Source organism: Pogona vitticeps, chromosome 2 (assembly GCF_051106095.1).
Source record: "Pogona vitticeps strain Pit_001003342236 chromosome 2, PviZW2.1, whole genome shotgun sequence".
NCBI lineage: Eukaryota > Metazoa > Chordata > Lepidosauria > Squamata > Agamidae > Pogona > Pogona vitticeps.
This window is the reverse complement of record NC_135784.1, coordinates 88,545,624-88,571,870: the sequence shown is the minus strand read 5'-3', so window position 1 is coordinate 88,571,870 and position 26,247 is coordinate 88,545,624. Positions and strand designations below refer to the sequence as shown.

The window sequence follows — 26,247 nt, the reverse complement described above, 5'->3', positions numbered from 1 at the left end:
AAAAATATTTTTTGTAGATTTTCTGAAGTGGGCACTCATGATAATGTACAGCCGTCTCGTAAGCAAAGATGATTCATCCTTTTAGGAAGGTTCAGCATTTCATAGTAGATAAATGCAAGTGTGTGCCAAGGAAAAAAGTAGCATAAAATATAGTACACAAGTAGGCTTTTTTTTCCCACAGAAAAGCTATCATTATTATTATTATTGAAGAAGCCAAATACTTCTGAATTAAATTACGAGTCAAAAGGCAGACTGACATTCTGAATTTCTTCCTCCTTAAAAGGGTTCATATTTCCATTCTGCCAGGGCCTTATCGCTCTACATTTGTACTTAAAGTGCCTTGTGTAACAAGACCACCTAGGCTTTTTCCTGGTTCAATGGGAAATTGATTCTTAAAAGGGAACTATCAGAAGCTTATCCTACCCCCTTAGCCCAAAACCTGAGAAAAGGAAGGTTATATGTATACATATGTCTGAATGAAAAGTTTTTTTTTCTACTTTCATTGTATCATTATGCATCTGAGGTTAACCTATGAGGCAAAAGGGAGGGCATGAAAACACACATCAGGTTTAATACCATAGAAGTATAAAAACAAATAAAATATGGCTGTTCTGGTGAATATTTTTGATCTCAAATTATACACATCGTCTCTGATGCAATCAGAGGGGTGGAAAGCTAGACAATCCTCACGCATGGAAGTTCATTTAATCAGTGTGTGTGTTGCTGAGCAGTTCTTGCATACCTTCAGTGATGTAGAAGTAGCAGAGTGTGAAGGGCGAAATCACTTTTAACCTCACAATAGAGTTTGTCCTAAACATGACCTGCGTATCTTAATTCCACTCTCATATTAGGGGATGGAGTTATTTTAAAAATTGTGATAAAAGTGGATTCAGGATGCTGTCTGAGCCTTTCAAATTGTGACATGACATCCCTCCTAGGGATGTGTGACAGCCATCCCTTTATTCCCATATAGTCTCGAGATTAGACTACTGTAATGCGCTCTATGTGGGGCTACCTCTGATATGGGTGCGGAAGCTTCAAAAGCTGCAGAATGTGGCGCCCAGACCTCTCACTGGGGTGAGAAAACATCAACATATCTCCCCCACTCTGGCTGCCTTGCATTGGCTGCCCATTCATTTCCGCACTGATTTCAAAATGCTGATGGTTACATATAAAGCCCTAAACGGTTAGGACCTCAATATCTAGCGGAACACCTTCTCCCGCCCGAATAACTCGCTTTAGTAATTTTTTGTAGCCACCCAAAGTAGACTTCGGTCTAGATGGGTGCGGTATAAATAAAATAAAATAAAATAAATATACATGGTGGTCCTGTGCTGGCACTTTACACTTCAGAAACTTATAAGCAAAAGTGGATGCACAGTTTTGCAAAGCAGATCTAAAACCACTGCTGTATAGCATGAAAGCATGATGGTTATAAGTATGTGGAATATGTTCCCTGATCAAAAGCACAGATAGCAGCATCACCTAATGTAGATTTGCGCCACTGATGTGCCTTGCATGAACAACTGGAGTTACCATGCTAGTTGGGCTGCCTGTTCTTTCCATGGGAAAGAAAGATTTGCAAACCTGCTACCCAATCAGAATATTTCTTGGTGCAGCAAAGGTAGGTTTCATTTCAGGAAGGATAAATTACTCTGTTCATGGGCTCCTATATCATTGTGTGCCCACGAAGGTAATTCAAAATGCCAGATGCAGGGGACGGTTATCAGGATAGAGGGATCTAGTTGTCTTGTATGCTCCCAGAGGCATCTGGTGGGGCCACTGTGAGATACAGGGAGCTGGATTAGATGGGCCCTTGGCCTGATCCACCAGGGTTTCTTATGTTCAGTGGCTTAAAATTTGGATATCTAGAAATCCAGCTTTGATGCAAAGGATAACAGTTTAAGTAATAAATTTTAAGCAATAACAAAATCTGTGTGTGATACAGGAGGGTTGGGGGCAGCAATTCTAAGTTTTTTAAGTTTTAAATTTCTCTGGGTTAGACCAAGTTCTTGAGTGACCTAAGCTTACGCGTCTCTGAAATTCAGCAACTGATATTAATTTTTTCCTTAATTGCCTTTGAATTTGAATTTTTCTAAATTTACACCATGTAGTTTCTCATGATGCTGCTACAGCATGTAAATAAACACCACCAACAACACCCTTTGAACAAAAGATAACTTCAGTGGGAAATGTCTGGTGTTGGATCTGTGACAGCATGAGGTGAAGGGATTCATTCTGCTAAAATTAATTTTTAGGGGGGAAAAAACCTCAGCAAGAGGTTACATGATTAGGTGCAATCTATGTAAATGTACTATTATTTCTATAATCAGGGGCAGAATTGATATGTTGCTATAAACCACTAAGATATCTCTCCTGACCATCTGTTGCAACCTTTTCCAACCAGATATATTGTTCGTGTAAGAATATCAGCAAGTGGACGCTGTGAAAGTTGTAGTTTAGTCCTTACATGCCTTTCTGTGGCTAATCTTGCAACTTGCATAAATATCCTCCTTGTATCCTTGGAAAATATATACTGAGCATTTCGGTGGTAATTCTAAATGATTGATCTTTCCACATGATGGTCGTGATATGTAAGAGAATCATACGAATGAGAAACCTGACACCACATGTCCACAGGAAAAGGAGAACAGATCTGACAGAGATCTGAGACCACTCTCTTATGGCCTGATAGAAATGTTCAGTAAAACTATCAAAACCTATCTGAATCTCATAAGCTGTATGGGGTTCAAGTAGGAGGCATTATCACCCACATCATGAATTGGCTTTGTTGAACCCACCTTACCTTTTCTCATTTACCCAGCTTGCCTGTGTTTAAACATAGCAAAGAAAATTAAGTTGTAACAGATGACAGCAGATCTAATTTGCTGTTCAGAAGATTAAACAGTTGTCTGCTTGAGCAAAGAGCCCCATCCAGATCTTGCTGTAACAGTGCTATTCCATGACTCACTGGTTCCTTTTAGGGGATGTCTTCCCATTTTGGAACTGGTGGATTTCATGAAAAGCAACATGAGACCAAAGCACTCTTCAGATGATATTGGAACACGAGAGTGAAATGGTATCATGGTGTAGACTTCCTTGCACTACTGAGTGTGGAAAGGTGGCCTTAAGATACATTGATTGGAAATATTTGTTTGTTTGTTTTTTCATTCATTCATTCATTCAGTTCCACTACCATTAGTATCACAGCACTACTCTGGGTGGGTCACGACACGTAGACTAGAAAACAAAAATAAAAATAGAGCCATTAAAACCCATGAGGATATTTCATACCCATGCATATATTTCACCCATTCAATGGCTGAAATCCTGTTGATGTAAGTTCCGCAGCATAAGTTTGATGACGTTAATTATGGAAAATCACCATTTTGGGGGTGACTTTACTGCTGCCAGTGATTTTCAGGAATTAAAGACTTCTTATTCCTCGGCCCCTATCAATTTTCAACAAGGAAAGAGATTACTCGTGACTTGTAAATTATAGGAAGAGAAAATATTCAATTTGCAAACAACTGCCCTGGCTGATGGCATCATCAGTCTTATGCCACAGAACTTACACAAACAGGATTTCAGTTTATATGAGAATTAAAGGAAGTCCAGAATTTGGAGAAGCATTTGTTGACATCTAGGGAAATGCAGTAGAAATGAAGATTGCTGATGGCTGATGAGATTTTCCAGGAGACACTGTCCACTTTGCAGAATAAAGTAATTCACATGCATTACATCTACCACAAACAATTGATCTTGTTCCCATCAGAAGATGGGGAATTGTTTTAAAAATGTAGAGAATACCATATCTATATTTATATGTATGTATGTATGACCATATGTATTTAGTATACAGTATCATGTGCAAATCAAGCTTTGCTATGGTCTAGTTTTCAGGGCAAAACCCACAGATATTTCTGGTGTTAATAAATACTTTGCACATGCGGACATGACAAAGGAAAACCGGAAACAAAAACAAAACAAAAAACAAGGGAAGATTGACTGACGTACTTCAGGAGAAGGCCAGACCCTGGAGTGACCCTGCAGTGGAGTACTTGCTAGAGTCCACAAAAGACTGGTCTGATAAAAGACAACAACAAGGAATAAGAAAGGAAAAAAAAAGAGAGAGAGAGAAGCTGGTGTTAGTAAGCTGCGATATCACTCATTTTAAGAAAACACTCAGACCATGCTTTAAAGACACGCATCTCACTTCAACAAGGCTATAAGAGCAAGCAGACTGAGCAGGCAAGGGAAGAATGGTATCTGTGAAACAAGGAAATGGTAGGCCTTACTACCACATGACCAACCACTGAAGGTCCAGCACCTTTCTGATAAGGTGCAAGAAAGGAAAAGTAAAGTAAAAAGAAAGAAAGAAAGAGAAAAAGAGCAACCCTAGAAAAGGTGAATGTAAAAGAGTAATGTGACAGGATTTGACCAACCTTGCAGGCTATTCCCATTGGTGCTGGTACACGTGGGGGGAGGGGAAGTCTGCGGTCTAACAACTGGGGCAAAAGCACTCTTCTGCTTCACCGCTGAGACCATGTTGGCTGGTGAGAAGGAGAAGATCCCAGAGGAGCTGCTACAGTTAGAGGGGAGACTCGTGGAAGAGGCCATGGTTGGGCTTGATGGCACTACTAAAATAAAAGAAGGAAAGAAGAGGAAAACATTCTTGTCAAATGCTGTAAATTTTAACACCGAAAACAACCACCTTTGAATTGCAGAGCTGGAAAGGACCCTATGGATCATCGAGTCCAGCCCCTGTCAAGGAGGCACCATGGGGGAATCGAACTCCCAACTCTGGCGCCGCAGCCAAAGGCCTCAGCCACTGAGCTGGGAGGCTGAGTACACACAAGAACCCCACTAGATATTATCTTTAGGATGTGTGGTTTCTCACTAGTCCCTCACTTCAGGGTTAGCATCACATTATGTGGGGAGGCGGTTGCTCTATGGCTTCTTCCATACCAATATTCTATCTGGACCAGTGGCCGTGACACAGGGAGAAGCTATACAGTGAAGTCTTCTGAGGGGATGGGTGAGGTGGAGGTTGCCTTTGTGTTGCAGGACGGAGCTGTGCTTCAGAGATTTCCATTTGGCAAAAATTAGATTTCGAACAGGAGGGGTTCCATGAGGGCCCCTTTCACCACTGTCAGCCCTCTCATAATTTTCCCATGCCTTACAGGAAAAACCTTGCTCATGAAAACTCTAAAAAGAGACTTTCTGTCCTCTTGTGTGTTTTTTTTTTGGGTTTTTTAAAACTATTTTCTTACTTTTTTCCAACACCCAGTTTTACCCTGCTTCTCTTCTAAGCAAATTGTTGGCACAAAAGTGAAAGTTACTTTTGGAAAGAATGAACACACACACAGGCAAAAGAGATGCAAAACTGAGCAGTGATAGAAGGGTTCTCTAGGCCTTACAGCATCATCCTATTATTGTTCAGTTATGGAGAGCTTCAACCAGTCATTATATTTATTCCTAAAGTAAGTCTCTAATCTCTGATTCTAAGTAATTCACATAAAAGATCTCTGAAGAAAGAGATCAAATCCTGAAACTCAAATCATGACATGATTAATTTTTTTAAAAAAATAGAATGTTGCGATTGGCTCGTGCTGCTCCTGGGAAACCATATGACTGTTGTGAACAGAAGTATCTTCACCCAATTCCATCTTTCCTTTAAAAAGGTAGATTTCACTGAAAAGAGTTATGTCTCAGTTGCTTTCTGATTGAAAGGGTGTCCAGAAGCTACAACTGATGCAAAATGCAAGAGCCAGACTGTTGTCTTTATTACTGGTCCTGAACCAAGTGCACTGGCTTCTAGTGTGCTTCTGAGTTCGAGGTGCTGGCTTTGATCTACTGAACTGCATGGGGCCAGGAGATCTGAAAGACAGCTTCTCCTATGCACACCTGCCCAGATTCTGACATCTTCAAAATAAGCCCTGTTGAAAGTCCCACCACTCGGAGAGGCTAGATGGGTAGGTACGTGACATAGGGTTGTTGTTTTCTGTGGCAAGACTTTGACTGTGGAACTGTCTCCAAAGAGAAGTTAGACTGGCTGCATCTCTTTTGAGCTTCTGATGGGCAGCAAAAATTGTATTTCTCCAAAGTGTGTTTCATCTGAAGGATTTTTTTTTTTAAGGACACTATTTGATGTCTTTTAAATAATGTTTTGGATCTGCCTTTGAAGAATATTTCAGATCTCTTTTAAACATTTCCAGTCTATCTTTAATCATTTGAGTCTATTGTAAATAGCTTTGGGACCTCTGCTGAGCAGAAAAGATATACAAATGCTTTAAACAAATACAGTAACAAATAAGTAAAATGTCAGTTTTAAGTTAAAAAAAAATTAAACTATATTGGTTTTTTACAGTATAAATTTTGGTATCTAATGTTTCTTTAGGTTAAGATTGTAATCCCATTCATCCAGTCTTGGGAACACAATTATCAGGACAGCAGTGCCATGAAAAAATGAAGAACCTTCAGGATTTTATTAGGGCACACAACAGTGTGCGTATAGAATTCAAATTCTGGTAGCTTTATTTACATGAAATAAATCCTTTGATTTTGATAGGCAAATACATTTTTTCACAGACCCTTTTGGTATCTTGTATATTGACATCTGCGGCTGTGGTATTCATCATCCAGCTTTAGAGTAGATGTTTTCTTTTCTTTATTTACTTAAGAAAGACAAAATGGTCCAGAATGGTTGGCTTCCATCACTTTGAAACTAAAAGAAGCATAACTTCGGCCAAATCACTCAAAAACCCACACCCCAACCATCTTGTTTAGAAGCTGTTTATGTTCCAGAGCGTTTTATGAATAATTAAACGGCAGAGGAATGAAAATTCAAATCAGCCGAGCTTTGGATTATTATTTTATTTGCATTATAGATAAAAATTGTGCTCTTGGAATCTCTGCACAAGGATCTGATATTGTATTTGTGAACACTGAGGAAATCAATTAATGGAAATTAAACGTTCAAAGTTTCACAGTCTGACAGATACAATCTTGGTCTAAAGTCACTCAGTATCTGCAAGCACTTGTTAAGGCAGAGCAATCAAAGCGCCTAAATTGAATTGCTACTATACAGCAATTAGTTTATTGATTTAATTAAGAATGCCACCTTTCTAATTCTCAGGTCGTGATTGAAACATTTTCTGATTGAACATATTTGCCATTAACAGGACAGCAGGATCCAGCAGCAAAAAACCTCCTAAAATGATGATGGTGGTGGTAGTAATAATAATAATAATATGAATGTAATATAAAGGCGTGACTTGACGAGAAACACAGGAGTGGGTGAATCAGGCTAGAATTATGGGAAAAAAATGCATCACTGAAATATATTTAATGAACCAAATAATAAGGAAAACATCAAGAAAGAAATTATAATTTCCAGTGGAAAATGTGGTATCTTGATTCAGTCTGATAACTTAGAATTTTATTTCATTGTTATTAGAGATGGGGGTATTTGTATACAAATATGAATATCCCCGCACAGGTGGAAATAATGAGGGTCTGGGGGCCAGACAGTCCACTCATGATTTCACTGCCACCAGCTCCGTGGAGGCTTCCTATCGTGCTGTGCTCCGCAATAGATTAGTCAATCTGGAACCTGGCAGAGAGGCTTGTCATCCTGCCTCCTGCCAGGAGTGGGTAATCGATTGCAGACAACAACATGATAGGAAGCCTCCACGGGCAAAATCGTGAGTGGACAGTCCGGCCCCATGGGGTTGGACCCTTGTTATTTCCACCTGTGTGGGGACATTTGTATACAAATACGAATACCCCCATCTCTAATTTTTATCATCATAATAAAATTAAGAAACTTTGGAAACTTTTTGAGTTGTGACACAACATGTAAAAGTATCTTCCTCAAAACATAAATTAATGACCATTAATGATAAGGTGGTTATTCAGTGTGGAGTGGAGTAGATAGAGTGATGGTCTAGGACTCAGGAGACCTGGGTTCAAATGCCCATTTGGCTATGGAAACTCATTGCAGGGAGGATTGGAACTTATAAAAACCACTCTTTAAATATCTCACTTACTTTAAAAAACCCTATTACGGTCCCACGTCAGTTCCTTGGAGGCACATGACAACAATAACATGAAAAGATCCTTTAACAGTATTAAGGGGGAATTAGTGTTTTCAACTATGTAATATTTTCCCTACAATCAATTACATGTTTGTTGCTTGTATTCTTATATCATTGCATCTTGAAAAAACCACCATCTCCCCACAAAAGGATGACAGAGTGCTATCAGGGTTCTCTGGAAAACAGGTTCAATTCATTGACTCCAATAAAGTAGAGCCATTCTAAGTCACTTCTGACTTAAAGCTTCAGTTCATCTTTGTGGGTCTACTGAAAGCTTGAATTCACAGTTTCTCCTCTGAGCTAGCTGTAAAATCTCAATCACTTTTTGATGGGACAAGAGGCCTAAAAGCAGCCACCTTCTTCAATGCAGACTAGCAACAAGTATCTCTTTGACATTGCAGGTATGATCCTAATTCAGCAAGAAGGGTGTGGCTTCAACAGGAGATCATCATTCTTCGAAGTGAGCTTCCAATGATGCGACACTAGGATACTAAACCAAGTTTGAATCTGGTTAGTCCCTCGAAAGGAAGTGCTTGAGTTTCCCACATAAACAATAAAACTTACAAACATTCATCAATATCTGAAGTACAAAATATTTTCTGGACATAGAAGGCACTGCAAGGAAAGATCCAGACAAATTATGTTTTACTGCATGAATATATAATCAATGAAGTTACTTTGATTGGTATATGATAGCAATAAAAATTGCAATAAAACATACTGCTCGCTATGTTGACGTTTTCAAGGGGCATTCCCAAAGGTCTTAACATGCAGTCCTGTATATGTTTCCTCAAAAGAACACCATGCTACAATCAGTTAGACTTATACCCCAGTAAGTGGATTCAGGATTTCAGCTTAGTAATTATTACAAACTCCCAGGCAATTCAGAATAAATTGTGCAACAGGAATACATACTGGCATAGGGAGAGTTGGCAGCAGACCCATTCAAGAACGTTGGCGATCCTCCTAGATTAGACATTCCAGCATTTCCATAGCCATTCATGCTGGTCGTGACGGAGTTGTAGTTTGTCTGCTGTGGGGTAGTGCTTGGCACATAACCATGAGGTGACACACTGCTTGAATTGCGAGTAAAACCTGTTTGGACACGTTAACAGACAGTCAGTGTCTGATCAAGATAGAATCTGACTCAATTTCAAAAAGAACCTATATTCGGCTGAACCGAAACTTGAGGAAATTTCAGTGAGACGGGGGGGGGGGGAGGTGAAGGAGTGAAGGTTATAAACTTTATAATGTTTTCATTTATTATTTCTTTATACTTCTTAGATGCTTTATTTGGGTCTGTGTACTCAGTCCATGGTATTCTAGATAAGAGTGTCAAGTCACACAAGCTAGCCCTCGATTACACTGCTTGTGGCTTCACAGGCTTACTGTTAAATGTATTCCAGCATTTAACAGTAAGCCTTTCAGACCATTTAACTGGATGACATGAATGTTTGGATTCAATGACCACGATGCAGTCCAAAATGCAACTTATCTCTAAATACATGACGTCAAGAACATACCATTGCTGCTTATCTGACTATCTGGCTATGGAAATGGAATATATATTGTGTCTCAACTATGACATGTTTTATTATTACTCTGGTAGGAAGCAACATTGGGACGTGGTGGCGCTGCGGGCTAAACCGCAGAAGCCTGTGCTGCAGGGTCAGAAGACCAAGCAGTCATAAGATCGAATCCACGCGATGGAGTGAGCGCCCATCGCTTGTCCCAGCTCCCGCCAACCTAGCGGTTCGAAAGCATGCAAATGCAAGTAGATAAATAGGGACCACTTCAGTGGGAAGGTAACGGCGTTCCGTGTCTAAGTCGCACTTGCCATGTGACCACGGAAGATTGTCTTCGGACAAAACGCTGGCTCTATGGCTTGGAAACGGGGATGGGCACCGCCCCCTAGAGTCGAACACGACTGGACAAAAATTGTCAAGGGGAACCTTTACCTTTACCTTTACCTTAGGAAGCAACATTGGATAGATCAGTCTGGCTGGTGTGTGTGTGTGTGTTTTAATAAGCATGGGTGCACTCTTAATTCACAGAGGGATTTTTTGGGGGCATGCCCTTTGTTTGTTTGTTTGTTTGTTTAAAAGAGCTTTCCCCCTTTGTCCAAAGAGGAAGAGTCTTCTCCTTGTTTTTAAACAAATCTTACCCTGATTGGTGCCCTGTGAGGCTTCTGAGACATTGACTGCTAGCTGACCACTGAAGGAATTCACACCCATCATTCCTGCATGGACTGATGTGTTGGTGAGTGCTGGGAGTTGGTTGTGATTGCGAGGGACGCTGTAGAGTGCTTCTGCAATATCAGCCGCTCTTTTCAGTATTATTTCCTAGAGAAAAAAAAAGCCAAGGGATGTAACATAGTAATTAAAATGAAATTCAACCCCAGCCTCAGTTAACAAGCCTATGTCAATATCAAGTGGCCATTCACAGTAGGAGCAACAGGACAAGACTAGACTGATCCAAGTGTAAAACAGGTAAATATTATACTCTAAACATAATTCAGAGGAGATCACAGGAGATGGTAGATCCATAATCTCATATATCCATCAAACAACTCTTGAGGTGTTTGAAAAAGGAATCATGTAATCAGGGAGAGTGTTCAAGGCATACCCTTGCCTGTCAATAGGCTACAGACAGGGGAATTTGGAGTGGTGGGAATTTGGAGTGCAATCTCTTTTAGCACTCAGTTGACCAATCTGTTCACACAGGAGATGTTCATGCTCTTGTGGGATGGGGCCACACAAGTCTTTGGATCACCTTTTCACTTGTGTCTAAGTGTACATGGTTTAATCATGAGCAAGGTTTACCAGGTCTACTCACAAATAAGGAGGCAGCAACAGAGGACAGCAGCTCCCGTGGATGGTAATAGTGCAAGAGGAGAATGTTGGGGTGAATGTTTGGGAGACATTCTAGGGGGTCTAGGTCTCTGCTGGGGCTGTGCTGCTTTATGGGGATGGAGCCCAAGGCATTAACTAACCTCCTTTCCTACTTTTTCTCACAGCCATCAATCAACAAAATGCAGTGGCTTTCCTTTTATTTATTTATTTTTGTTAAATAAAGTAAGTCATATATTGAAAGCGCAATGTATCAACCTAACGTGGTATTATAATGACGCTGCATCAGTTAGAGAAATGTTTTTTAAATACATGAAAATAGAAGAGGGGTTTTCTCTATTCTCCCTTTTAATGTCACAACCTGCCTAATACATCGTAAGGTTGTCACCTCCATTTGGGTGTGGAATAACCATCTGCACAGGCTTTACATGGAGTTAATTGGGATCATCCTGAAGAATACATGCCCTAGCACTGTGCCATGAAGGTGTATGACAGCTCTTAAAGAGCAGGATGGGCCCATCTAAATAGAAACATATGGGGACACCATCATTTGGTCTGAACCAAACCATTCCAACAGCGGTCTATATACTGGTCTATATTCTAGTCCCACTGTCTTCACATGAAGAAGGACACTCTGATGAGGAGTCAATCTGCTGTGCATAGAGCCTCTTTGTCAGTTTTATCTATGACAGTGGGAAGCCATTAACATACCTGAGAAGCAAGTTAGTGGGAAGCCATTAACATACCTGAGAAGCAAGTTGACCTCATATGTGTTAAATATTGGACTTCAGTGTCCACTGCAGAATGCATCTTATTTGCTGAAATTACTTAGGCACTCAAGAGTTCTGCATTCCCTTTTTTTTGCTCTGATCTTACTCTGTGAAATTGCTGTGAGATTTTATTTCCTACCCTGACATGGTGTGAATAAAAAGGAAAAAAAATACAACTCTAATGAATGGTCTTCTCTGTGAAGGAGGAAAGAGAGTTCACTGACTATTAGATTTTCTATAAAAGAGGACTAGTTTTTCCTTTCTGTCTCTTAACCAATCCCTGTTTGGGGTTGCCTAGAGGGAGGTCTGCTTCCTTGTAGTGCAAAATCACTTTCTGATTCAATAGACAGGGCAAATGGAAGCTCTTCATATGAAGTGGTCCTTGAAATATAAAGAAAACATTTGCACATCTGTCTTCAACTCAAGTTGTTTAGGCACCAATTCTGTCTCTCAACGTTTATACTGTATCAGCTGTGTTGTGTAACCCTATCAAAGCACACTCAGTCTTGAGAGCTATTACATGAAGAATGCATTTACCTGGTTGTTATGTGGCATACCATAGAGTGCTTCCACCAGATCAGCTGCTCTCTTGAGTATTACTTCCTGTAAAAAGGAAAAGACAATAAAGAAATCAGTTCTGATGAATTCATTAAACTGTTGGAAAACAGTGCTTTGCCGTTGTGGTACTATGGTACACAATCAGTACCATGTTCCAGATAAAATGTATTTAACAGGAATATATTTAGCAAGCTCAGAATATTATTAAATCACAAGTTTATCTAATTCAAGCACAGAGCCTGATATAGTTAAAAGGTTAAACATATTTCTGATGCACAATAGAATGTGACAGTCAGTTGTCTAGTATCAGCAAAATAAGCCACTTGTAGGCTTATTACAAAAGATGACCTACAATTTTTTGTTGAATGACTATGATCACAATCATTCAGAGCATGTTACAAATCTCTCCAATCTGTTTATTTGGCTCTTCATATTACAGAAACACTTGCCTCACGTTGTGACGCTATCGCTCGAGCGCAGTTTATCTGATAAAAAAATGTAATGTCCAGCTTCTTTGGATCACCTTCTTTTATCAGAGGGAGGTATGACAAACAGGTACATTTATACGATATGCCAGAGTAGGAAAGAGCAGGAGGAGTTTGAAGATGAACTGGAATACTACAGAGGAATGTTTATAAAATTTTTGTCATGGACAGGCAACAAAGATGGGGTGTGTCTCAATTCTGAGCAGAATATACCAAACCCTTGCTATATTCTTCGAATCGTTGGCATTAGGAACGATTCTCCTGTCTCTTGTCACATCCTCATACCCTTGCAACTGACATCTATTTGCTCAGGAGGGAGAGGGATTTCATTGCAATCAAAATTCTCAATGAAGGAATTCATTCCACCATTTCTGAAACTCATCACAAGACAAAGCACACTTTGCCTCAGAAGTCTGCATACCTGGGAGGCTTGCAATGTGTTTTGGAAGAATAAGAGGTACCAAAACCTTGCCTATGCTCTAAAAAGAAAAAAAGAAAAAGAAAAAAAATGTCTAGCTGAAAAAACATGAGAAGTGGGGAAAAGGCAAAAATAGGAAAAAGGAAATACATTAGAAAAAGAGCACACAGAAAAATGTGTTTGAATTTTTATGAGCTAGAAAAAAAAGTCCTGCAAAGGATGGAATGAGAGAATGAATACAAGTGGGATTTGGAGAAATGCAGTGGAATCAAGATGGAAGTTTTCATATTGTCCCTACCTTCACAGCCCTAGGTTCCCCACTGTATCTGAGGCATAATAAACCCTTGAACAACAAGCACTGACTTAACAGAATACAGCTGTACATTACAGACCATAAGCTCTCTCTAATACAGTGCTAATTTTCACTGGCTCCATTTAAACAGCAGAGCAAAGCAAACAGCAGTTCAGACAAGTTAAACATAATTCCACTTCTTCAGACTCTACAGTGTACAGTAACAACAAAACTGGATCCAAAGCTATTTCTGCAGGTGCCTTAGAAAACAAAATGCAACCTTTTTAAAAGCTGAACTTTAGCAAAGTTGAAAAGTTGAACTAGGAATGTTTTATATACTAGCTAGCTTGTCTAACCAAAAGAAGCAGTAATGTTCAATTTTCATATACTATAGTCTCTGATCAGAAAATAGAGATATAATTGCATTCATTTTGCTGTCACCATAACCTCTTCAAAATCCACGAACAACTCTTCAGATGACAAGCTTTTAGATGCATATTAGCATTTTTTTCAATTTAAAATTCTCTACGATATACGATAAAATACTTGGCATACTGCAGTAGCTACCTATGATATGCATCATGTCCTAAACATAGAAATGAGAGGTGTCTGTGTGTGTGTGTGAACATAACCCATAGTAAACATTTATCATTCCTCAAAACCACTGCACAGCTTCCAGAATGCACAATTCAACTGTTCTTCACGCATGCAGCCAGGTGCATTATATAACAGATGGATTCTGAATCAATACATTTGAAACTAGTTCTGAAGCGATCAGTAGCTCGACAGCCTTTGTCCTTTGTGCGCATCTTGACCAAGGCGTTAAATAATTTAAAAAGGTATGAACTGAATGCACACGATACCCATATGGAATCGGGCCATGCTGTTGTAGCTGAGCCACTTAGAATGTCACTAAGCTCTGTCTGCCTTGTAAAAGATTAAAATTCTCGAGTAGGAGAGAAGAGCTTCTTGTCAAATCTGACTTCTTCAGCCCATAGTAAACTAAGACTTCTTGTCCAGACAAAATGACTTTCAAAATGTAAAACCCTTCTAGGTGAAATCAAAGTCAGCAGTGTTGAGACTGAAACCACTTTGGCCGTAGTCTTACCAAATAATTATCACTTTGGTGGGGTGAGGGAATCAGTAGCGATCTTTTCTCCCTAGCAATATCATAGGCTACAATTCACAATCTATTTACTCTGGAGTTCTTTAATTCACTTGAGTAGAACTGCTCGGGGAAGATGGTTTGTAGCTTACTGCTTTTACAATATTAGACAGAAATTTAAACCTCACTTCTCCCGAGATAAGCAGTTATCTAATAGAAAACCACAGCACAAAAACAAAAACAAAAATAAATAATAAAATAGAAGAACCTAGTTTTATGTGTTGTTTATTACTGGAGTATACTGAATAAACTGCCTTTACATTTTGTAGCTACTGGTAATCAGTTTTCAGGTGTCTTTATTATGTGAAAAGTAAACTACCTATACATCTAATGAATTCTTCAACATAGTAAGAACTTTTTTGTACTCAGCACTTTTAGATTAAGCAAGCCCAATGTCACAGAAAAACTCTCCTTGTCAGATAACTCGAAGCTATTATTCTAAAGAAGTTCAGAGCATCTATATTCAGTCTGGTCTTCCATAAACCATACAGTAATAAACATAATTTAAAACATTTGCCATTCTCATTCAGTTGCCATAACTAATCCTGCCATTATTTCAAATATAAAGAGGCACCTAAAAGTCTTCTTTAAGTTACTGCAACAGCCCTTGCAAGGTGCTTGAATTGCAGTGACCAGAAAATTGTTCTCACCTCCATGTCATTACGCTTCCAGTGAACCAGCCCCCGAGCGTGTTTGTGTTCGGGATCTAATATATTGCCTTTCAATCAGAGCTGAGAGCCACTGAACACATAGACAGAACATGACGAGCAGGTCAGGAAAGCAATAAAGATTTTACAGAGCTGTCCAAGGTGCTAAATTTACTCAATAATGGGTTTGGCACCATAGTGTTAACCTCTCATTTACTACCAGTTTGAGAGACTAAATTGAAGTAGCTGACTTCATTTACCTTGAAATGTATATTTTATGACATTATGTAAGTAGATTGAAAGGGCACTGTAGCTTTAACAATTTAAGGGCTAAAGCATGTTTAAGATGAAGCCTGACTATTTATTGTATATTGCACTTAAAGTATATGGAATATTAAAATGCGCTGATTAAATTTGTAAATGGTATTATAAGAAGGATAGCTAATATAAAAAGATCTGTGCTTTCAAAAATGAAGGTGATATTGTGCCACTGAAAACCTTCACTGAGAAAAGCAGAGATGCATAGCAAAATATTTCTCTAACACACAAGCCTGGACTTTAAGCAGACATTGTTGCAAGGTAACTACAGAAACAGACACATATTGTATACTCAGAAAGCAGTTCCACAGTATTCAGTGGAGCTTACTCCCAGGAAGCATGTACAGAACTGCAGCATTACCTGAAGTTCAAACCTAATGGGTGGAAAGGAACATGGGCCAGGGATACCCTGTCCCAGTTTAGTGCCAGGGATTGTTCCCAAAATGGACCAGGTTCCAAGCCAATTCAGCACTGTTCACCAAGCATTGGCAAAAAGGAGCCACACAGAACCCATAGGGAGGGAGAACATCTATATGACTATAAATACGAAAACTGTAATACCCAGAATCCCATGCTGTCCAAAAAAGTGAGTTTTAACATATCTGATGATGGCTAAAGATTTGTCCTGGACATCTGTTGTATTGAATATTCTCCTTGGTGAGGTTTTCTGAACATAGCATAGCCCTTTTTGATAAAGTGATACGTAAATTGTAGACTTTACAGATTTAAGTACTCATGGTAACATTTATATATGTTTTGGTTACAGATTATAATAAGATATATCACGTCTGAGAGTTTGCCAGGTTGGAAAAATTGGCTGAAGCCACTTCTTGCATCTGTTGTTAGTTGTAGTGGTCAAAGACATATGAAAGACATAAGGGTAATAATGCTGTCATTGATTTCAGCCAACTCGAGTTTGTTCAGCTGGGCAAACAGAGACTGGGCAGATCTATGGAGACAGAGACCAGGCAGATTACAATGCTGGCTCCCTCGTACTTCTTGAAACTATTGGCTATTTTTGCAACCTCTTTTTATTTATTTATTTATTTATTTATTTATTTATTTATTTATTTATTTATTTATTTATTTATTTATTTATTTTTTGGAGGAGGACATTTTCAGCCACCTTTCAGTGTTTGGAAAGAAGGAAATCCAGCAGCAAAGGTAGCTGGTAAAACAGGTACTTGAGAGTGATGGATAATTTTCAGTGCTATTATACTGACAACTTTTCTATGAAATCTTTTCTTTTTCTATGAACTCTTCAGGCATTATTCTGTGTTTAGGTGGACTAGCCTATGAAGTACTGGATGCATGTACATCCCCTTTGAAGTCACCAAACAGAGGTAATCTAAAATTAAAATAAATATAAATATGAGAGCCATGGTCACACCCAGAATAAGTCAGTTCAACCACAAGCATTGTTTTTCAAAGAGCCATCATATATAAACATATCAAACTACTTTACCTTTTGGTAAACTTATTTTTGCTAATTTGTTTTCCTCTAGTGTACCATATACTGGGATTGTTCGAGATCTTCTACCTGAACCTGACAGCTTATAACATTCTGAAACAACAGAATTTTACTCCATCTGAAATCTAATTTACAGACATTTTTTTCAACAAAGATTATTTCCTTGCAAATGGTTTAAATAACATTTTCCTTTTAAGTGCAACACGTTAACCATATTGGGCCAAAATAATAATAAAAACAATTATCATATTTGGCTTCAAATCGAGAAATGGAAGGGGAAAGACTCACAGCCTTTTTTTTTCCCTTCTGTGATGGGGAAAATCTCCCATTTGTAAGATAGGCTGGTAGTAGAAATAGAGAACAATCATATCCTCAAAAAAAAAAAAAAAATCCCCTTCCTTTTATAAGGGGACTGAACAGTTTCTCCAACAAATTTACCAGTACTTTTGTTACAGGCACCTGGAAAGTCAACTTCTTTCACATAAAGGATATCACCATACATAGTCACAGAGTCAGGGATAAAAGTCAATTCCATATAACTGTGTTAATGCAATACTGATGTAGACAGAATTAACAGTAACAGGAATGCCACTGGAGTTTTAACAGTTAAACTCACATAAACCTCATGTCTACTTTAGAATCCCCCAGTTAGTTAGTTAGGCATCCTTCAGTCTCGAAAGACTATGGTAGCGTGCTCTGTATGGAGGACTTGGAACAGTGTCTAGTGTGGCTGAGGAGGCCAATTCGAGAGTGACAATCCCTTCCACACTGAAGACAAATCCAATCTGTCCCCTGTCCAGCTCCCTGGTTTTGCTGCTTTTGTGATTTCCTCTTTGCCTCGGCCTGCTGGGCAAGGGTCGCTTCAAATTGGGAGAGGCCATGATGCAGTGCCTGCCTCCAGGCTGAACGCTCAGATGTCAGGGTTTCCCATCTGTTGAGGTCTATTCCTAAGGCCTTCAGATCTCGCTTGCAGACGTCCTTGTATCGCAGCTGTGGTCTCCCTCTGGGGCGATTTCCCTGCACTAATTCTCCATACAGGAGGTCCTTTGGAATCCGACCATCAGCCATTCTCACGACGTGCCCAAGCCAACGTAGACGTCGCTGTTTCAGTAATGTATTCATGCTGAAAATTCCAGCTCGTTCTAGGACTACTCTGTTTGGGACTTTGTCCTGCCAGGTGATGCCAAAAATCCGTCGGAGGCAACGCATATGGAACGTGTTCAGCTTCCTCTCCTGCCGTGCACAAAGGGTCCAGGACTCGCTGCAGTACAGGAGTGTGCTTAGGACACAGGCTCTATAGACTTGGATCTTTGTATGTGTCGTCAGCTTCTTATTGAGCCATACTCTCTTTGTGAGTCTAGAGAACATGGTGGCTGCTTTGCCAATGCGTTTATCCAGCTCGACATCCAGAGAGAGGGTGTCAGAGATGGTTGAGCCAAGGTACACAAAGTCATGAACAACCTCCAATTCTTGTGTAGAGATGGTAATGGAAGGAGGTGAGTCCACGCCCTGGCCCATGACTTGTGTTTTCTTCAGGCTGATTGTTAGTCCAAAGTCTTGGCAGGCCTTGCTGAAACGATTCATGAGTTGTTGGAGGTCTTCAGCAGAGTGGGCAACGATGGCTGCATCATCTGCGAAGAGGAAGTCCCGCATGCATTTCAGTTGGACTTTGGTCTTCGCTCTCAATCTAGAGAGATTAAAGAGCTTCCCGTCTGATCTAGTCCGGAGATAGACACCCTCGGTTGCAGTTCCAAAGGCATGCTTCAGCATGACAGCAAAAAAGATCCCAAAAAGTGTTGGTGCGAGGACACAGCCCTGTTTCACTCCGCTTCGGATGTCAAAGGGGTCTGATGTTGAGCCGTCAAAAACTACAGTGCCTTTCATTCCCTCATGGAAAGATCTGATGATGTTAAGGAGACGAGGTGGACATCCAATCTTGGGAAGTATTTTAAAAAGGCCATCCCTGCTAACCAGATCAAATGCTTTTGTAAGGTCTATGAAGGCCACTAAGAGTGGCTGTTGTTGTTCCCTGCATTTCTCCTGCAGCTGTCGGAGGGAGAATACCATGTCAGTGGTGGATCTATTAGCTCGAAATCCGCACTGTGATTCTGGATAGACTCTGTCTGCAAGCACCTGGAGCCTCTTCAGAACAACACGGGCAAGCAGCTTCCCTACAACGCTAAGAAGAGAGATGCCACGGTAGTTACTGCAGTCACCCCTGTCTCCTTTGTTCTTGTACAATGTGACAATGTTTGCATCCTTCATGTCCTGTGGTACTCCACCTTCCCTCCAGCAGAGACAGAAGATTTCGTACAGTTCGGTGGTGATGATCTCCTTACAGCATTTCAGCACTTCAGCAGGGATGTTATCCTTTCCAGGTGCCTTGCCGGAGGCGAGGGAGTCCAAGGCCGCTTTTATTTCTGCTAGGGTTGGTTCGCTGTCCAGCTCTTCCAAGACAGGTAGGCACTCAATGTTATTTAATGCTTCTTCGGTTACTACATTCTCTCTGGAATATAGCTCAGAGTAGTGCTGTACCCAGCGTTCCATCTGCTGTGCTCGGTCCTGGATGAGCACACCTGTAGCAGACTTCAAGGGAGCAGATTTCTTCTGTATTGGACCTAAGGCCTGCTTGATACCGTCATACATTCCTTTGATGTTACCTGTGTCCGCTGCTAACTGTATATGAGAGCAGAGCTGGAGCCAATAGTCGTTGGAGCATCTCCTGGCAGCCTGTTGGACTTGGCTGCGAGCAGCTCGAAGAGCTTGCAAGTTGTACTCGCTAGGACAGGCTTTGTATGCTGCTAGTGCTCTTCTCTTAACCTCAATGGCTGGCATTAACTCCTCTGAATGGGCTTCGAACCAGTCAGCCACCTTTTGGGTCTTCTTGCCAAAGGTGGACAAGGCGGTGTTATAGACAGTGTTCTTGAAGTGTTCCCATCGTTCAGGTGCATTTGCAGCAGCCGGACCTGGAAGGGCTTCCTCAAGTGCTTGGGCAAATTCTTTCACTTTTCTTTGATCGCGAGTCTTGCTGATGTCAATACGTGGTCTTCCTTCCTTTTTCGTGTGATATACTCTCTTTGTTCGCAGTTTTACTCTACTACACACCAGGGAGTGATCAGTATCACAATCAGCACTCTGGTAACTGCGTGTGATCGTAATACAAGGAAGGCTGGAACGTCTAGTGAGGATTAGATCGAGCTGATGCCAATGCTTGGATCTTGGATGTCTCCAGGAAACTCTATGTTGCAGCTTCGTGTTAAAGAATGTGTTGCTGACGCAAAGACCATAATGGCAGCAAAGCTCCAGCAAGCGCTGGCCATTTTCATTCATCTTTCCAATGCCAAAACGGCCTAGACAAGTGGGCCAAGAATTATGATCAGCACCAACTCTAGCGTTAAAGTCTCCAAGAATGAACAGTGCCTCTCTTTCAGGGACTTTTTTGATAGCAGCTGCCAGATCGTCATAGAATTTGTCTTTCACTTCTGGAGTGGATGACAGTGTTGGTGCATATGCACTAATGAGGGTTACTGGTCCTGCTGATGAGTGGAGCTGCAGAGACAGGATTCTTTCACTCCCCACAGTAGGTGGAACAATGCATCTCAGGAGAGTATTTCTGACTGCAAAGCCAACACCATATTCCCTGGTCTCATTCGATGGTTTTCCCTGCCAGAAGAATGAGAAGTTTTTTTCCTTGACAGATCCCGAGTCTGGCAATCTTGTCTCTTGCAGGGCAACAATGTCCATCTGCAGTCTACTCAGTTCCATGTCAATGACAGCTGTCTTGCGCACATCATCTATTTCTTGCAGGTCGTTAGGAAAGCCATAGTCAGGAAAGCCAGGGGTCATTGTCCGTACATTCCAGGTGCCCAGCTTTAGGGCAGGCGTTTTCTTACGATTGTTGCATGGTGCACAGTTATCGATCTGCTTGTCGGGTTTGACCCTAAACCCCACGCACCCCGTGAAGTTAACAGACCGTGGCGAGGTAGCACCTTACTGGCTGGGGGCTGCCCAGCTTAAGGCGGGCGGTATCTACCTGGTGAGGTGTAATGACCTCTCCCACCGTCAGAAGTAGCCCCTGGCGTCATGCTCTACGCCAATTGAGCAAGGACTTATAACCGGTAACTGCTACTTCCCGTGTTGTTTCGACGCTGTATGCGAAGCTGGAGTGTCCTCTCCAGAGCACGAAGCCTGGGTAAAATAGTATGGAGGATAGGCTGTTACCCAAGCAGCAAATCCCCCCTCTCCACGTCACTGAAATTGTCCAGTGGAAAGGCAAGAGCCAGTACAATTGGTTCCAGTGACGTCGCAGGAGTTGGCGGAATGATATAAACTGCCTCCGGGACTCCGGCTCCGGATTTTGCCTCGAGGTTATCTCCTGAAGCCCTTTCCATAAGTGGATATAGCCACAAGGCAGTGGAGGTTTGAAGTCGGAGTTTTCCTTCTCCTAGATGGGCTGCCTTCCAGGGCTGACGAGCCCCACCTACCCGGCCTCCTCTCTAATAGTGTGGAAGTGTTCTATGTTTGTTGTCATTCCAATGTATCAAATTTCGGTAAAGATAGGATTTGAAGATTTAGCACGCCATTTGACACGCTCTCCTGCTCAGCCTCCTTCAAAGCTAAAACTCCACCTTCCCACAAGCCATGCATATCTACCATGTTAGGGACAGAGATCTAACAAAACAACGTTCTATGTTACCTGCGCTATTTCTGTGCTTGCCGGAGGCTGGGGAGTACTGGCAGATAGCGGTGTAGCATAGACTGGATTCTCAAAGCTTTCATTTCCTTCACTGCTAGAAGCAGCTACTTGTGTGGGAGGACCAACTATAACAATAATAACATTGTCTTTGTTGGGTTTTTGATGTGGATAATGGTGCAGGAGAACCATCAAAGGATCTAATTTGCTTTAGAAATGAATTACAGTCTCCCGTGTAAATGATCATTTGTTTTGCAGGCTCAGTCATTCATCATCATTTCATTCATCAGAATGAAAACTGTTTCCCATATATGGTTCAATGGAGTCAAATTTCATCATGACAACTATATGTTGCACAACATTTTAGGAAGATGGGCTGCAACATTCTCTCTGACCTTCTCATTCATATTTTGTGGGAAAGAGCAGACCCTGAATTTAAGCAATGTCAAATAACTTCAAGAAATTATTTGTTACAGGTTTATCTTCTTCCATGCAAGAGCTGTCCACTAGACATGACAATGTACTCGGAGGGGAAAGCTGTTCTAGCAAACCATGAAGCTTTTCATCCTTATGTGCTGTCTGAATACCATTATCTTCTAATGCTCTATTAGCACTGTACTGTGACAAAGGTAAGAAACTGAGAAACCATTCATCATCAGCAAAAGTACTTAATGAAGATGATGTCATTCAGAATTGCCATATTTCCATCTTTAACTCGGCTCTGACTTTTTAAAAAAAATTTCACAGCTGCTGCAAACACTCACTTCTGTATACCATCTCTTATTGTGGTGGGATGCATCCAGCTTGGGAGAAATCTTATTCAACAACCTACATATATTTCTAGGGAAATTCTTTCCATAGAACTCCTTAATGGGACTACCTTGTCTGAATAAGCCTTTCAAGAAAGATTGATGCACAAAACCTTAATGTCCCCTTTCTTAAATCAGGGCATGAATCAGCTTGTTTTATATCACAGATTTGTCAAACCATACAAATATTGTAAATCCTTTCTTTTAAGACAGACTAAAGCTAAATCAGGATTCCTTGACCACCCTGTTTCCCTGAAAATAAGACCTAACCTGAAAACAAGCCCTAGCATGATTTTTCAGGATGCTCATAATATAAGCCTTACCCCAAAAATAAGGCCCAGTGAAGTGAAAACCCTGCCCTCCACCATTGCGCAGCAACCAGAAGAAGATGACGTGACTGTATTTGAATAAATGTAGATTGTTGTGCATGACAAAAAAATAAAACATCCCCTGAAAATAAGCCCTAATGTGTTTTTTTGGAGCAAAAATTAATATAAGACCCTGTTTTATTTTTGGGGAAACACAATATCTAGAGTCTAAATTGATACTTTGTAGGAGCTTGGCTTCTATTTACGCTTGGTACTTGTATATTTTTGGCCACTCAGTAACTTTACATGCACACAATGGAACAAATTTGCTGCCTTTACAATGATGTCCCAATCCTGCTGCCCAAGGCAGCTGCCTCATTCTGCTACAGCAGTAATGTTGGCCATGGTGAAGACCACGGTTTACAGCTAAGGCACAAACGAAAACATTCATGCATGACCTTGCCACCTGCTCCACAGCGAACCACGTTTATAAATAAAATATAGTAAGAATATGTGAGACAGCAGAATCTTTGAGCACTGAAGGCTAAATGCATGCAGGCATCGAGCCGTGAATATATTACAAATCAATAGCAAAGGCATTCCTTGATCACCAGGGTGATAATGTTATAGCAGAGGAGAAAATTTCATTCACATAGTTTGCTATTCTAACTACTGAGGAATAATTGCACTTAAAAGCATTGCACGTGCCTGTCTTCTAAATTATTCTATAACAGAATCTGGCACCGCTTTCCCAAAAGCTGTATCAAGAGCAGGAGAAACAGAGGGAGGTACCTAGACAGACAGAGAGATGCTCAACTATCTCCAGTTCTCATCTATATCTGTATCTCATCTGTATCTGTGTCTATATGTTTATGCCTGTGTCACTGTGCTGGGGCTTCAGAGCAGCTCCGATGCAAGTTGCATTGTTCCCTAAGAAGTGAATAGGAGAGGCATTGAGCAGGCACCCTGCAAGTTTGTAAGTGGCTCTTACAAAAATACTCTTTCTTGTTGGAAAGATATATTGTTTTGATCAAGGCTTTACACATCCTGATTTTGGGACAAATTTGTCTGGCGCACACACCCCAGTAAAAGAGGACTGGATTGGAATATGGAACATACACACACACACACATCGTCATTCCTTGCAGTGGCTTCTTCTGCTCCCCTTGTGCCCACTTAATCACTCAAGATGTGCCGTGGGAGAGGGGGAAAGGTGAGTGTGACCAGCCCAGGCCTAGGCTGGTCACATTTTAAAATAACCTTCCTTTAAAGGGCTTGACACCAGACATTAACCATACTAGACCAAGTGGTTAAAGAATGAAAAATTATTTTCTCTTTATTACAAAATAACGACTTCTAGGGGAACAGATTTCAGCACCAGCTTTTCTTCAGCTACAGCCCAACAGCCCAAACACGACCTCCTTCTTTGGTTACACTCTTTCATCTCCCTCACATTCCAGCTCCTCAATTCCTGTACACACCTAAGCTAGGTCTAAATGTTATTATCAAGCGGGAAACTGGTGTGTCAAAATTATTATACCTTTGTGGACAAATCCATAAACATTGTGGTGTTACAATGAGAAGGGAACACTGGTTGAAGAAATAATTTTATGTCCACCAAAGACAATCCTCTGGCATATAAATCCTAGACAACAGAGGAATATTGTTACACGCTCCACAACTGCTTTGTTTCTTCAAGCGGGGCTTATTAAAAAAGGCGAAAAAAACGGGCTGACCTTTGCTGATATTTTGTTACATTTCCCCCAACCTGAAATCATAAAAATGCTGAAACAATGGCTGTAATAACGTTGGGGAGCTTTTCCTTCTGGAGTGTTAAAAAAATACTGTCCTGTCATAACCTCTACAAATGAGTACATTCAGTTACATTTCATCCTAGGCGTAATTTTAAAAAAAATCTCTGAGATGAGGCATTCTCATTACAATAAAGGACCACTTCAGACCCAATTGAAATGAAAAAGAAAGAGCACAGCTTATGTCTAGATACCAAGAGGTAATTTCTGGGGAAGCATAAAATGCCAAATGTGTAACAATTATGTTTTATAACTCTGTGTTCAAAGGACTTAATAGTATTTTATTGCACAGAGAGGCTTCAGCTCAAGCAGACCTATTTTACTGGAGTGCTCCCTGCCTTATGTTGTTAAAGCACTTCATCAACTTTCTTTCTTATTATCAGCAAGAGAAAGACATGATTAATTTCTGAACACATCTAAGCAGTCCTAAAAAAAAAATCTGGCAGTAACTAATTCACTAAGCAGATGTCTTGAACAGTTATCCAAAACAATAAATTAAATAATCTCATAAATATTCTCAGAAATAGTGGAGGTTACCAATTATTAGACCAAGGAGACCCAGGAATATCACATAATCTGATATTACTGTTGCATTTTTTTCTCAGCTGTAACAGATTTGACTGTTCTCTCATAAGCATGTCTTTAAGAATATTTGGGTTGGTGGAGTGGGATGGGATCAAACAAAACATTTTGGCCATTTTACCTCAAAGTGGATTTAAACATCAAACACTTGAACAATCACAAAAATATCTGACCCTTCTTCATTGTATCTGTTGCCACTGATTAAGTTAATTTATCGAGCATTTAAGCAACTGAGGGGAATTCTGACTATATATTCTCTGCCACACCTCTCATAATATAGTTTAAAATTCACTCAATATTTTACAAGACCAGGAAAAATGAAAATAAAAAGCTAGGCAAACTAAAATATATTTCTTAAAAAAATCAACCACAATGTTGGTTCATGTCACGTGCTCTTTTGTATTATCTATGATAGCGAAAATGCATGTTTCAGACATAGCTGTAGCAAAGGCAGAATACACATCTTTGTTCTAAAAGGCAGCGTAAGTTTTCTTGTACTGGTACTTAGAGGATGTTCTTGTCTAGAAGAGTTATATCACTGTAAGCAAAGTGATTGACTTTTACAACAAGAGGGGGAAAAAGAGCCTGGCTATTGCCTTAAGGGGGGAAAAAAATCAATGGAAGTAAAATGAAGACAAGAGATTTTTGTCCAACTTGCACTTAATACTACTGAAGAGCGTCAGATATTAGAAGGTCAAAAAATAAATTAGTTGAAATGCTATAAAATGAATGATTTGGGTTTGAATTGTATTGAGTGCAAATTGTTCGCTGCCTGTTAGACCATGTAATGACTGTTCCATAAGCAATAATACAGTTGTAAAAGCAGGTAGTCCGAACACTAGATAGATCACTGGTCTTGCTCTCCTTGTGGTCCTATTCCTTTCCGTTGTAGGAAACCCTTAGTCAAGAAACAATGACCCAAATGGCTCAGTATCCGAGTGACAGCTTTACATGCATATTGTGAAACCTTGT

At 40.4% G+C, this 26,247-nt stretch overlaps 1 protein-coding gene across 6 annotated transcripts in view; it reads right to left on the bottom strand.

Annotated features, from left to right (window-relative positions):
* The window catches only part of EBF1 (EBF transcription factor 1), a 447,315-nt gene that overhangs the window by 8,167 nt on the left and 412,901 nt on the right, over positions 1-26,247 (bottom strand). For 3 of the 6 annotated variants that reach the window (XM_020791311.3, XM_078385600.1, XM_078385601.1), the window contains exons 12-16: positions 12,256-12,321; positions 10,264-10,441; positions 9,015-9,194; positions 4,446-4,640; positions 4,018-4,086 (exon numbers count right to left, since the gene is read on the bottom strand). In XM_020791311.3, coding sequence (XP_020646970.1) covers positions 4,019-4,086; positions 4,446-4,640; positions 9,015-9,194; positions 10,264-10,441; positions 12,256-12,321 — 687 coding nt within the window. In that variant the 3' untranslated portion in view covers position 4,018. The remainder of the gene's footprint in view (positions 1-4,017; positions 4,087-4,445; positions 4,641-9,014; positions 9,195-10,263; positions 10,442-12,255; positions 12,322-26,247) is intronic. The other 3 variants (XM_020791274.3, XM_020791282.3, XM_020791300.3) reach the window with 1 other exon arrangement.